We start from the raw sequence: 14,261 nt of genomic DNA, 5'->3' as shown, positions 1-14,261 counted from the left end.
AGGGCCAAACTCCTGACCTTGGTATCGGGCCGCCTGCTCAAAATGCTGACCCGGTAGCATGATTTGGAATGAAATCCCAGGAGCTCCCTGCCATTCATAAATTAGCATGGCAAGGGAGAGTGAACCGCTCTTGTGCGCCGCTCCTATGCCAGCGCAGAGAAGGAGCAATTCTACTCCGGCAGGAGAACCTGGGCTGGATTCTATGATTTTCAGGCTACGCCCTGATGCCGGCGGGGGAATGGTGGCGTTTTAAGACCTAGAATTCGGCCCAGAAGGGCCACTAATCCTCTGTTTGGCTGGGGCTAGCATGAAGGCAGCATAGAGCACCTGGCTCTAGCTGCCGACACGGCCGGAGAATTGTTGGGTCCGTGGCTGCGCATGCACACAGCGGTGGCCTGCAGCAGCCGCGCAGTGCAACATGGCGCCAGCCGCATGCGGACCTGTTCTGCAAAATAGTGCCAGCCTTTTGGCCGGCTCGCGCCCTCTGGACCACCCCTCAACAGTGCCCCCAGCCCCTGCCAATATTTCCCCTGCCCGCAGATTGGCCCACCCCTGACTGTGGCAGCGCGGGACTGAGTCCGCAGCCATCACACCGAGTTCCCGAAAATAAGTAGCATGAGAGACCCATGCCATCGGGAACTCGGCGGGTGGGGGGATGAATTTCGGGGGTTGGGCCTCAGGCTGAGGCCCAACCCCCGAGGCTGTCCTGAGGCTGTTGATACGGCGTGCGGCACACTCCTAGAGTACGCCACTTTGGAGCGGGCGGAGCATCGCGAAAGCGGCGCCTCCCCCCGATTCCCCTGCTGATTGCTGAACGCGACTTTGGCATCGGCGGCCGGAGAATCCCGCTCCATGTCTCCCAAATGGAGAATCCTGCCCAGTGTTACAGTCCTGAAACCCACTCCAATCTGTGCTACTTTGTGCGGAATTGATAACTAATTTCATAAATTATCGCTTGAAATGGGAAAACAGTTATAGAAGGGTTTTCTTCCGTATCTGTTTTCTTGATTAGTGAACTGTCGAAACAATGATCTTTTCAGGGGATAATATGAAACCTACTAATGTTGTATGCATCATTGTTCTGAAATGAAAGTCTAGCTTTCTACTGATGAGAAATTGATACAATACCCATTTTTCGCCTTCATCGTTGTAAATATTGATTTTGGGAACATGGTCAATCAGTTGAAAAAAGCGTGCAGCAGCTATCTTAGCTTTTGCGTAGTCCGGGGTGTATGATGAGGCTCTTCCCAGTGCCGTACCGCTTGTTACTATGGCAGCAATCACCCTGAAATAAAGTTACATTACCGATTTTAAAATTGCCAAACTTTGTGACTTACATATGATACACATTTTTATTATTCAACAGCGTAATCATACCTGAATACTATACTGAAATGGAGGCTCTCAGCAACAACCAAATAACCGCCAAATCTATATGATGCAGCATTGGCCATGAAGATTACAGATTGGGCAAAACCAAAGCATAAGCCGTAAACATTGGCTTTCTTAATTGCAGCTCTGTAAGGGGCTTCTAGCTGCTTCTCGTACAACTGCACAAACATTTTCTCCTTTGCTAAGCCAGCTATTGTCCGAATGTTACTCAGGGCTTCACTGGAAATCTAAAGAGTAAAAGAATGCTGAATTAAGAGTATGTTTATTGGAATAAGACAAAATCCTGAATGGCAAGAAAGATAATAATCTGAATTATATACCCGTCCAGCAACTTCAAGGGCTTGCTTATCCTGGTTTGCAAATCCTGTTAACATTTTAGCTTGCAGAGCGCCAGACAATGCCAGAAAGGGTAGGAAACAGAGTATGACCAAAGTTAGTTTCCAGCTGAAGTAGAAAGCGATGATCAAGGACACTCCTATGTTGGTGAGAGAATTCACTATCATCCCAATCTGAGATCCAGTTGCCTGAGGGAAGAGACACAATAGAAAACCCGTTACACTAAACACTCAGCGAGCACCATTTCAGTTGTTCAACTGTTGTGCAAACTGAAAACAAAACCGTACCATCCTTGATGGAGCATTGCTGTGGAGCTAAAGGGCACGTTTTAATGGAAGGTTTCCAAGGGTGATAGCAAGCGGGAACTGCCGCGAGCTTCTCAACGCGTGGCCCAGCGAGGTCGCCACCGGTATCAAATGCTAATTGGTCCACTTAAAGAGGCCCCACTGGCTTCACACCGCAAATAATGGCCAATGTAGTACCTCCTATATGCTTCACGCGATGCCTGTGTCTATGTATTTACATTGTGTCTTTTATGTTTGCCCTATTATGTATTTTCCTTTCATGTACGGAATGATCTGTCTGAGCCGCACGCAGAACAATACTTTTCCCTGTACCTTGGTAGACGTGACAATAAATCAATCCAATCCAAATCCCGCCAGCTGATTTGCCAGGACCGCACCCGCCAATTCCCGCGAACGAGGGGGAGCAGCACTTAAACTGATCCCGTAGAGAAAATTCCATACAGCTCACAGCCATGTCATTGAGGAGACAAGCCCCATGATACCAGCCTGGCCAGATTTCTGGACGCAGCCAAGACCAGATGGAATGTCCTGTTCCCTCGAAGGGCTCGGAGGGTCAGCTGCAGGAGAGCCTGTGCTGCCTGGGGGAAAGTAGAAATGACCGTCAGCTCGGGGAGTGGCACGGTAGCACAGTGGTTAGCACTGTTGCTTCACAGTGCCAGGGTCCCAGGTTCAATTCCCAGCTTGGGTCACTGTCTGTGCGGAGTCTGCATGTTCTCCCCGTGTCCGCGTGGTTTCCCTCCGGGTGCTCCGGTTTCCTCCCACAAGTCCCGAAGACATGCTTGTTAGGTGCATTGGACATTCTGAATTCTCCCTCAGTGTATCTGGACAGGCGCCGGAATGTGGCAAGTAGGGGATTTTCACAGTAACTTCATTGCAGAGTTAATGTAAGCCTACTTGTGACACTAATTAAGATTATTATTATTTTATTTTACTATTTTTGGTCTGTGGACCCATAATCGGAATGTGCCTTTAAGCAGTGAACTCAAGCTCAAGCAGCCTTCTAGTCAGGTCATTGTGTTCCAGGTTTTGTATGGTGGAGAGGAGAAAATAGACTTGTCGGTACTGGGTGAATCTTAAGAGCCAGCTTTGGAGGAAGTCGGTTCAATTGGCTGGCTGGCAACCTGTGAGTTGGCCAGGACCGTGTTCTGCCTGACAACAGCCAATGATTGGTTCCTGTATGATCTTCTGAAGGAGGTGGAGCAGAAGTGATTAGACCTGAAAGGAGAACGAACCATCACATTGGTCATCTTTTCTGCAATGAGCAGTGCGGCCTCACCCGGTGACCCAGCCTCCGCTTTTCTTCCAGTTCATGAGCCGACCGTTCCACTCGACGGCGGATCTTCATTAGCTCCCTTCTTCACGGCCGTTTTCCTTTGGTTTTGGACATCTTTCTTCCTTATGTCTTCCTGCACTTATTTAACCCAAAATTGCCCCTGCGACCGGGCATCAAATTCTAAAAAATCAAGCCTCGAGCAGGAGCCCTCCTACATGCCGCCACCGGAAGTCCTAGTCAGTTACATTTTTGTCAGTTTAATTATATTACTGTTAAATAAATACGTAAAATTTACATACCTGGGCTGGAATTTTTTGGCCGTTGGGATTCTTTGTTCCTGCCAGAAGCGTATTCCCTGGCAACGTGGGGTGTCTTGTTGGGAAATTCCAGCGGCAGAAGTAGAGAATCCCGCTGCCAGTGAATGGCGTGCAATCGAGAAATATGCGGCCAGGAGACCAGAGAATCCAGCCCCTGGTGACTGCAATTTATTGGGCTCAGCTAAGATCATCAGGTATTTTAAAAATAACATCTAATTTCATTTGTGTTATGACTCCAGATCAAGTGGGACTGGAATTGACCGCACATTGGGCACTGTTTGGGTACTGTGGGTGCTATTTGGTGACCAAAATGGTAATGGAATGCCTGTGCACACTTTTTGGGTGAGTTGCACCAAATGTAATATTCGTGAGAGTGTCAGCATGGACGCAGTAAATGGTTGCTTTATGATATCTATTCGTGTGTAATACTGATTTCACACCGATAGTGCCATTTTGGTGTTCAGTGCTCTAGTTAATGTCCTTGACTAACCTCACAGACCTGAACATATGTTTAACCGCAGGAGGAACCCTCTGCCAATGCTATTTAAAGGATTATTGTTGGTTGGTTTCTCTTGACTGTACGACTTTTGCTCAAATTAATTGCTCCATTACATGGTGAACTAGTTGGCATTCTCTTTGGAATATAGCATGACTCGGAGAATGAGCCGAGGCCATGCCAGAGCAGGACAAGCTTCTGGAAAGGGGAGGAAGAGAAGATGGAAGGGGGAGGGGATGAATTCTTAGCAGGAGGCTGTGTTCAATGGGGGTGTTCAGGCAGCAACCTTCTGTCTTAAACCTCAGCAAGAAACAATATGTGAAATAGCTATGCTTCAGCAAGGACGTCCTTATTGAAATCGGTCAGTTGCTGCAAGCACAACTGCAACCTCAGAGTGAGGACGACATTATTAATGACTGCGAAGGTGACCGTGATGATGAACATTTGTGTGCCTGGCTCTGCAGTCTGGAGCTGGTGATATTTGTAACATCCCACAGTTTGTCATTGACTGTTGTGTACGGGAGGTCACCGAGGTTCTCTATTCATTGAGAGCTAACTACATTTCATTCCCTCTTGCCAGAGAGAAGTAGACAGAATGAGCCTGCAGTTCTGTTGGGATTGCAGGTTTCCCCATGGTGCCCTGTTGACTGCAATAACATTGTTTTGTGAGAGTCATATGTCACGTCTGTCCTACACCAGAACTGAAAAGCTCCTCAATATGCAACTGGTGTGTAGCCATGGACATAGAATCATGCATCATGCTGGTCAAACCTTGCTGTGCTGGCAGCAATGATGCCTTCAGTTTGTAGCAATCTGCTGTGCTGGCTGCATTTGAATCACCATGATAAACAAAAGCGTTGCTACTGATGACAATGGCTGTCCACTGACAACTGATAATACCAGTGTGGAGCCCATGCACATGTGTGCTGCACTGATCTAATAAAAGCCATGTTTCATACAAAATATGATAGAGCAGACCATTGGCGTACTGAAACAATGGTTCTGCTGCCTGCACCCCACAGGAGGGCTCTGCAGTATTCGGCAGGGTGGGTGTTCGGATTTGTCATCTTCTAATTCATGGTGCACAACCTTGCTGTCATGATCTCTGATCAGAATAGAGAGTCCTTGAAGGGAGCAGCCCCTCTTTCCTAACTGAGGCCCAAGTTTACCTGCCGGGCTTCCAGCTGGGTGGGAAGTGACGGTTAAGTAAAGTGCCTCAATTGGCATGAGGGCAGGCAGGCCATCCAAGGCCTTGCTCATCACCCGTTAAGTCATGTCCAAGACGGGAGGTAGATGACAGAAAGGGATCCACTGACAGGAACTACAAATTCAGAGAGGAGACACAGTAAGTTTACCACAGATCCAGGCAGCATGGATTATTGTGAATAAGAATCTAGATCTTCAAATAATGACATAAGTAAGTAAATCTGGGCTTCCGGCGGGGGAAGAGAGCGGTCGCGGGTAGACGAGCTTCTGGGGGGGGGGGGGGGGGGGGACTCAGTTGCGTCCCGTTCCCCGCGGAGAATGTGCACCTAAGTGCGCAAACCTGTCCGACTGGGCACAGTAAGAGAGTGCGGAAGAAGAGGAGTGACCCGGACTCCAAAATGGAGCAAAGTCAGAGACCTGAGCGCTCAGGAGCAGAGCGAGTGACAAAGAGAGAGCCCCCCCCACCCAACCCCCGGGGAGAAGGAGAAGAGGCCGCAACAGACCGGACCGGTAAGCTGTGGGCCCGGGGGAGGAAAGTTGTGCGAGAGGGGCCGGAGGCCTGGAAGCGGGCGGAGAGAGTCGTGCCCCCCACCCCCGGGGCGGCAACCACCACGAGGCGGGCGGCGGAACAAAGGAAGACTCCCGGCCCGACAAGAAGCCTCTCTCTCTCTCTCTCTGGTCCCTGGGCGAGTGAGGAGGAGAAAAAGAAAACAAGGACTTCCTCTTTTTGGGGGGCGGGAACTTTGAAAAGAAAACTGTTAAAGGGACAGAAAATTCCCTCTCTCCACGTTTTTCCGAAAAGAAAAAAAACTTACCTGAAAAGAGTCTTTTTAGAAGGGAGGGGGGAGAGAAAAAAGAATGGGGGGTGGTGGTGGGAAGAAAAGGGAGGGGGAAAAAAAGAGGGGGAGGGGTGAAAAGAAAAGGGGGGAATAAATGCCAGAAGGGAGCCAAAGCAGAGGGAGAAAGGGCACCAAAAGCAAACGGCGCAATACGCAAGCCCGTTCAGACGAGCTAATCGGCGCACGAAGCGGCGGAATGGAAGCCTCGCCGCAACAAAAAGAACTGGGCAGCCAGGAGCATTTTCCCCCTGGGCCAGAGGGGAACTGGAAGGCAGCCTTTGCCGAGGCGCTGAGGGAACACCAGCAGGAAAGCAAGGCAGGGACCAAAGCAGACATAGAGGCCGCAGTACAGGCAGCAATGGCCACGGCCCTGGTGGGGGGGGGGGGGCAGCTCACGCTGTGCAGAGCAGAGGAGAAACTGGAAACCCAAGAGGCGACCATTAAGGAGCTGGTAAAAGCTGCGACTGGCATGAGCGACCGGATCACGGCCCTGGAGGAAGTGGTGGCGAGACTGGGCACAACGCAGGGAGCCTGAAGGGCAGGGTGGATGATCAGGAAAACCGCTCAAGAAGACAAAATGTCAGGATAGTGGGCCTACCAGAGGGGATCGAGGGTAGAAAGCCCACGGCCTACGTGGCCGAGATGCTGGGCAACTTAGTGGGGAGGGAAACTTTCCCCAACCCACCAGAAATGGACAGAGCAGACCGGTCGCTGTGCAGAGGCTGGGCAGGGGAGAAGCGAGACAGTAACTCCCTAGAGGGGGGTCACCGCACTAGCAAGAAAGCTCGCACCGGGGACATGCAAAAAAGCAGGGCCGCAGCGCACCCCCAACAGGGTGGACGGCGCCGGGACGGGACCACTCAATAGAGGCGGGAGAGCAAACGGGGATAGGAGCAGGGGAAAGAGGGATAAAGGAGGAAGAATATACGGGAGAGGGGGAGGAAAGGGAGGGACTGGGGGGGTGGGGCCACAGGAAGGGAGGGAACTGGGGGGGGGCGGAACACAGGGACGGTCGGACAAACAAGGCTAGAATAGGAACAGTAATAGGGCTACAGAGTGCCACAACCAAGGGCTCAGAACAGGGAATCGTTGCAAGCATCCACCCAGTACGGTCTCTGGGCGAAGGGAGACCCCAGAGTGCAGGGATCTACCCGCGTGGCAGTCGCACAGCGGGCCGCCATGCCGGGGGCCCCCCGGACAGAGGGAAACCCCGGAGCGCAGGGGCTCGACCGCATGGACAGATCAGTGACAGCGGCCATCCTGGACGGCCCCCTAACAAGGGGGAACCTCGGAGGGCAGGGGCGCGTCCACCAGGTAAATATGGTTAATCCCACAGGAACGAGGGGACAGAAGCCCCCCACCAGGATAGACACCTGTGTGGTGATATGCATCACTGTAAATACACAAGGCGTTAAAGTACATACACCAGACAAGGATGCCCACTGTCCCCGCTGCTGTTCGCTCTAGCGATCGAGCTACTAGCAATTGCGCTCAGAGCGGCAAAAAGCTGGAGGGGGATCCAAAGGGGCGGCAGAGAGCACAGAGTCTCACTCTATGCAGATTACCTGCTCCTCCACATTTTGGACCCACAAAGCAGCATGGATGGAATCATCGCGCTCCTGAAAGAGTTTGGCGCCTTCTCGGGCTACAAACTCAACATGTGCAAAAGCGAGTGATGTACCATCTATTACCACGAGACGAGAATGGTGGAACAATCGAGGCTTTATTGCACAAGATGTTGTGCCTCCTGCAGCTGGAACCAGAATGGCTGCAGCGCAGGAGAGCATACACTTTTATACGCCGCCTGCTGGGAGGAGCCTTCAGGCAGGGATTTACCGTCGTAGATGTAATATACGGGCAGTGCCATAATACATACAATATACCACTAGTGGTGTTTACCACATTCACCCCCTGTTAAAGAAAGAGTCCGGCGGGGGTGACGGAAACATTACAAGTTAAGTGTGTCGGGGGCTTTGACCCTCCGCCGCGATCGCCTCAGTCCTGGTGGTGATGTGGGCACCGGCGTGGTCACCTGCGACTCAGGGAGCGTGTTGTCCTAATTTTCGTCACCTCTGAGTGGATCCACCTCGGAGGACGGATCCTGCTGGGGGAGGGGCTGTGGTGAGGTTTGCTGGAGGGAGGGTGAGTGGCGCAGGGGTGAATGAGGCAACTGGGGGGGGGGGGGGGGGGAGAGGAGGAGCGGTGTCAGGTCGGGGGTCGTGGGTGGGGACCCAGCGGGTGCCAGGTCCCGGAGGGAGACGGTGTCTTGGCGCCCATCGGGGTGTGCCACGTAGGCGTACTGTGGGTTTGCATGTTCTCGACCAGGGGATCCGATTTATGGGTCCGCACATGCTTCTGGAGGAGGACGGGTCCAGGAACTGTCAGCCATGTTGGGAGCGAGACCCCGGAGGTGGATGTCCTGGGAAGGCAAACACACGTTCATGAGGGGTCTCATTAGTGGCGATGCAGAGGAACGACCGGATGGAGTGGAGCGCGTCGGGGAGGACCTCCTGCCAGCGTGAGACCAAGAGATGTTTAGACCGCAGAGCCGGCAGGACGGCCTTCCAGACCGTCCCATTCTCCCTCTCCACCTGCCCGTTTCCCCGGGGGTTGCAGCTGGTCGTCCTGCTCGAGGCGATGCCCTTGCTGAGCAGGAACTGACGCAGCTCATCGCTCATGAAAGAGGATCCCCAATCGCTGTGGATGTAGGTGGGGAAACTGAACAAAGTGAAGATGCTGTGCAGGGCTTTAATTACCGTGGCAGAAGTCATGTCGGGGCATGGGATGGCGAAGGGGAACCGGGAGTACTCATCAATCACGTTCAGGAAGTACACGTTGCGGTCAGTGGAGGGGAGGGCCCTTTGAAATCCATGCTGAGGCGTTCAGAGGGGCGGGAGGCCTTCACTAGGTGTGCTCTATTTGGACGGTAGAAGTGCGGCTTGTACTCTGCGCAGACTTGGCAGTCTCTGGTTACGGTCCTGACCTCCTCAATGGAGTAGGGCAGGTTGCGGACCTTGACAAAATGGAAGAACCGGGTGACCCCTGGGTGGCAGAGGTCATAGTGGAGAGCCTGGAGTCGGTCGACCTATGCGCTGGCACATGTACCGCAGGATAGGGCATCTGGGGGCTCATTGAGCTTCCCCGGGCGATACAAGATCTCATAGTTATCGGTGGAGAGCTTGATCCTCCACCTCAAGGTCTTGACATTTTTGATCTTGCCCTGCTGTGTATTATTAAACATGAAGGCAACCGACCGTTGGTCAGTGAGGAAAATTAATCTCCTGCCGGCCAGGTAATGCCTCCAACGCTGCACAGCTTCCACAATGGCTTGGGCCTCCTTCTCGACAGAGGAGTGCCGGATTTCGGAGGCATGGAGGGTGCGGGAAAAGAAAGCCACGGGCCTGGCCACCTGGTTGAGGGTGGCGGCCAGAGCCACGTCCGATTCATCACTCTCCACGTGGAAGGGAAGGGACTCGTTGACTATGTGCATCGTGGCCTTGGCGATGTCCGCCTTGATGTGGTTGAAAGCCTGGCGGGCCTCAGCCGTCAGAGGAAAAATTGTGGACGTGATGAATAGGCGGACCTTGTCCGCATAATTAGGGACCCACTGGGCGTAATATGAGAAAAACCCCAGGCAACGTTTGAGCGCCTTGGGGCATTGGGGGAGAGGGAGTTCCAGGAGGGGCATATGCGGTCGGGGTCAGGCTCTAGGACTCCATTTTCCACTACATAGCCAAGGATGGCTAAGCGGTTGGTGCGTAACATGCATTTCTCCTTATTGTACGTGAGGTTAAGGAGTTTGGCGGTATGGAGGAATTTTTGGAGGTTTGCATCGTGGTCCTGCTGATCGTGGCCGCAGATGGTGACGTTATCTAGCTACGGGGAGGTGGCCCGCAGCCCGTACTGGTCAACCATTCGGTCGCTGCCATCTCTCGCTGGAAGACCGAGACCCCATTGGTGACGCCGAAGGGAACCCTAAGGAAGTGATAGAAGTGGCCATCTGCTTCGAATGCAGTGTATTGGCGGTCCTCCGGATGGATGGGGAGCTGGTGGTAGGCGGACTTCAAGTCTACTGTGGAAAAGACTCGATACTGCGCAATCTGATTGACCATGTCAGATATGCGTGGGAGGGGGTACGCGTCGAGCTGCGTGTACCGATTGATGGTCTGACTGTAGTCAATGACCATCCTGTGCTTCTCCCCAGTTTTCACTACCACTACTTGAGCTCTCCAGGGGCTGTTGCTGGCCTCGATGATCCCCTCCCGCAGAAGCCGTTGGACCTCCTGATGAAGGTCCTGCCCTGGGCACTGTCCCGTCTGCTCCTAGTGGCGACGGGTTTGCAGTCCGGAGTGGGGTTCACAAACGGGGAAGGTGGATCAACCTTAAGGGTCGTGAGGCCGTAGACAGTGAGGGGGGGCAGGTGTCGGCCGAATTTCAAAGTCAGGCTCTGGAGATGGCACTGAAAATCCAGGCCGAGCACCAGGGGGAGGACGCAGAGCCGGAAGTTGCTCAACTCTACGACCTGGACGGTGAGGGGCGCGATACAGTACCCCCAGATTTCAACGGAATGGGATCCGGAGGCCAGGGAGATTTTCTGGATGATGGGGTGTACCGGGTGCAGCACCTTACCGTAGTGGGGTGGATGAAACTCTCTGTGCACCCGGAGTCAAAGAGGCAGATCGTCTCGTGCCCATTGATCTTCACCGTCGTTGTAGCGTCGCGAGGTTGCAGAGCCAAGACTGATCCAGGGTGATAGAGGCGAGCTGCGGAAGATGCTAGGAGGTCCCGGGCTGATCAGCAGTGGCGGAGGTAGCGGTAGGCGGCAAACGGCCAGACGAGCAGGGGACCTGAGGCGCGGTCAAAAATGGCGCCAAAGATGGCGGCGCCCATGGCGTGTGGTGAGGAAGATGGCGGCGCCCCTGGGTCGCACGTGGGGGGTGTAGAAATGCCAGGCCTGGAAACAGCGGCGACCGACCGGGCCTGGCAAACGGAAACTTAAAGTGCCCTTTCCTCCCACACCCATTGCAGGTCGCGCTCCGCGCTGGGCAGCGCTGCCTGGGGTGTTTGCTTTGTCCACAAAAATAACACTTGGGCCCCCCAGGGTTGGCTGGCTGCCGCGCGGCGCAGGCTTGCGGTGAGCTGGAGTCGGGAGCTGGTGGGGCCCACGATGCCCATGAGGGTGCCGCACGGTCGGGAGTGTAGGACTGCAGGTTACGGGAGGCCACTTCTAATGAATTAGCAAGCTGCCTAGACCCCGCGAGATCAAGCGTACCCCCTTCCAATAGTCACTGGCGGACGTACCTAGACTTCATGCCCGTGACATAAGCGTCCCTAATTAAAAGTTTGGTGTGTTGGACTGCCGAAACTGCCTGGCAGTCACAGTTCCTACCGAGGATCTGCAGGGCCCATAAGAAGTCTCTCCGGGGAGTTGCTGTCTCGTGGCCAGGAGGTGCCTGGCGTACATTTAATTCACCGGTTTAACGTAATGTCCCTTCAGGAGCGTCATCGCTTCGAAGTAGGTGGGCGCATCCCGGATGAGGGGAAAAATGTCAGGGCTCACGTGGGTAGAGGACTTGGATCTTCTGCGAGTCCGAGGGTTCTTCAGTGGCTGCTCTGAGGTAGCCTTCGAAACAGGCTAGCCAGTGGTTGAAGGTGGACGTGGCGTTGGCTGCTTGAGGGCTCAGCTGCAGGCGATCAGGCTTGATGAGGAAATCCATCTTTTAAAATCTTGTTCAATAAATTGATGTACCGTCAATTACCACGAGACGAGAATGGTGGAACAATCGAGGCTTTATTTAACAAGATGTTGTGCCTCCTGTAGCTGGAACCAGAATGGCTGCAGCGCAAGAGAGCACACACTATTATACGCCGCCTGCTGGGTGGAGCCAGCAGGCAGGGATTTACCGTCGTACCTGTAATATATGGGCAGTACCGTAATACATACAATATACCACAAATGGTGTTTACCACAGCGAGATCTTCCCGGTACACCGACAAGTAGGTGGGGCAGCACTAACGGGACTGCCGTTTAAACAAGCCCGACACAAATTCTGCTACCTGGGGATCCAAATAGCCCATGACTGGAAAGGGATCCACAAATGGAATCTCACCAGCCTGATAGAGGAAGTAAAAAAGGACCTGCAAAGATGGAACACACTCCCACTCTCCCTCGTGGGGAGAGTCCAGACAATCAAAATGAACGTACTGCCCAGGTACCTCTTCCTATTCAGATCCATCCCGATCTACATCCCCAAGGCCTTTTTCAAAGCATTAGACAAACTAATCATGACGTTCGTATTAGGGGGGGCAGGGGGGGGTGGGGGGGGGGGAGGAAGAATGCTAGGATCCCAAAGAAGGTCTTACAAAAAACAAAATCAAGGGGAGGGCCAGTCCTCCCAAACATACAATTCTACCACTGGGCGGCGACGGCCGAGCGAATAAGGGGATGGACCAAGGAGCCAGACGCTGAGTGGGTGCGCGCAGAAGAGGCCTCCTGCAAGGGGACCTCCCTCCGGGCCCTCGCCACGGCAGCACTCCCATCCCCACCCAAAAAACACTCCAGCAGCCTGGTGGTGATAGCTATCCTCCAGTCCTGGAATCAACTGCGGCAGCAATTTGGCCTGACCAAAATGTCGGACAAAACTCCCATCTGCAACAACCATTGGTTCACACCAGCACTGACCGACGCCATCTTCAAAAGATGGAGACAGGACGGGGGACACTGACAGTCAGAGACCTATACACGGACGGCAGGGTCGCAACACTGGATGAACTGACAGAGAAATTACAGCTAGCCAGGGGGAACGAGCTAAGGTATTTACAACTCAAAAACTTGCTACGAAAGGAGACAAGGACTTACCCACAACCGCCACGACAGACATTACTGTAAGAGTTACTGGATGCAAGCATATTAGAGAAAGGAAACTGTAGCAACATGTATGACCGACTGGTAGAAGGGGCCGACACCGTACTGGACGCAACAAGAATGAAATGGGAGGAGGACCTGGGGATCGAATTAGGGTGGGGACTCTGGAGCGAAGCACTGCATAGGGTCAACTCCACCTCCACGTGCGCAAGGCTCAGCCTGACACAACTAAAAGTGGTACATAGAGCCCACTTAACAAGAACTCGTATGAGTAGGTTCTTCCGGAGGTGGAGGATAGATGTGAACGGTGCCAAGGAGGCCCGGCCAACCACGCCCACATGTTCTGGTCTTGCCCCAGACTTGCGGGGTACTGGACAGCCTTCTTCGAGGCAATGTCCAAAGTGGTGGGGATGAGGGTGGAGCCATGCCCGAAAGTGGCAGTCTTCGGGGTATCAAACCAGCCAGATCTATTCCTGGGTAGGAGGGCGGACGCCCTTGCCTTTGCCTCCCTGATCGCCCGCCGTAGAATCCTGTTCGGCTGGCGGTCAGCAGCACCACCCAAAGCTGCAGACTGGCTGTCCGACCTCTCAGAATCTCTCCAAATGGAGAAAATCAAATTCACCATCCGAGGGTCAGACGACGGCTTCCACAGAACGTGGGAGCCATTCACCCAATTGTTCCGGGACCTGTTTGTGGCCAACAAACGAGGCAGCGAAACGTTAACTAACTTGACATCCACAGGAACAGAGAAAAAGGAGAATACAGGCGGAGCACGGGAGGGCCGGCTGAAGCGGAGGTGAGCGCGAGACGACAACGGCAGCGAAATCCGTCCAGGAGAAACAAGGGGCAACACCAACACCAGACCCATTCGAGGATTGCCCTCTGGAATTGTCTCTCCGGCACAAACAGCTGCCTACTTATATATATATATATATCATATCCTGTGTACACAACGGCAAATATACTTTGTTCAAAAATCCAATAAAAAACATTTATGAAAAAAAAATAAGTAAGTAAATCTTTTTCTTTTAATTTGGGCTTCATCCACCAAAAGAGGATTACTTGGTATGTCTGTTTTATATAACCCTATTGCCACAGAACTGTTATACTTTTTGGGAACCAAAGGAGTTTGCTAAATTTCTTCACTCTTTTTGACATCAATGTTGCCCCATGAGTCAACAAGAGCTAACTGGGCAGACTTCAGTTTCCATTGGCATCTGTAAACATGTGTA

At 53.0% G+C, this 14,261-nt stretch overlaps 1 protein-coding gene across 3 annotated transcripts in view; it reads right to left on the bottom strand.

Annotated features, from left to right (window-relative positions):
• Positions 1 to 14,261, bottom strand: part of LOC140389431 (bile salt export pump-like) — a 155,297-nt gene that overhangs the window by 31,827 nt on the left and 109,209 nt on the right. For all 3 annotated transcript variants that reach the window (XM_072473575.1, XM_072473581.1, XM_072473584.1), the window contains 3 exons: positions 1,713 to 1,916; positions 1,378 to 1,619; positions 1,129 to 1,285 (listed from right to left, as the gene is read on the bottom strand). In XM_072473575.1, coding sequence (XP_072329676.1) covers positions 1,129 to 1,285; positions 1,378 to 1,619; positions 1,713 to 1,916 — 603 coding nt within the window. The remainder of the gene's footprint in view (positions 1 to 1,128; positions 1,286 to 1,377; positions 1,620 to 1,712; positions 1,917 to 14,261) is intronic.

Source organism: Scyliorhinus torazame, chromosome 2 (genome assembly GCF_047496885.1).
Source record: "Scyliorhinus torazame isolate Kashiwa2021f chromosome 2, sScyTor2.1, whole genome shotgun sequence".
NCBI lineage: Eukaryota > Metazoa > Chordata > Chondrichthyes > Carcharhiniformes > Scyliorhinidae > Scyliorhinus > Scyliorhinus torazame.
Note: the sequence above shows the minus strand (reverse complement) of the source record. Positions and strands in the feature narration are given on the sequence as shown.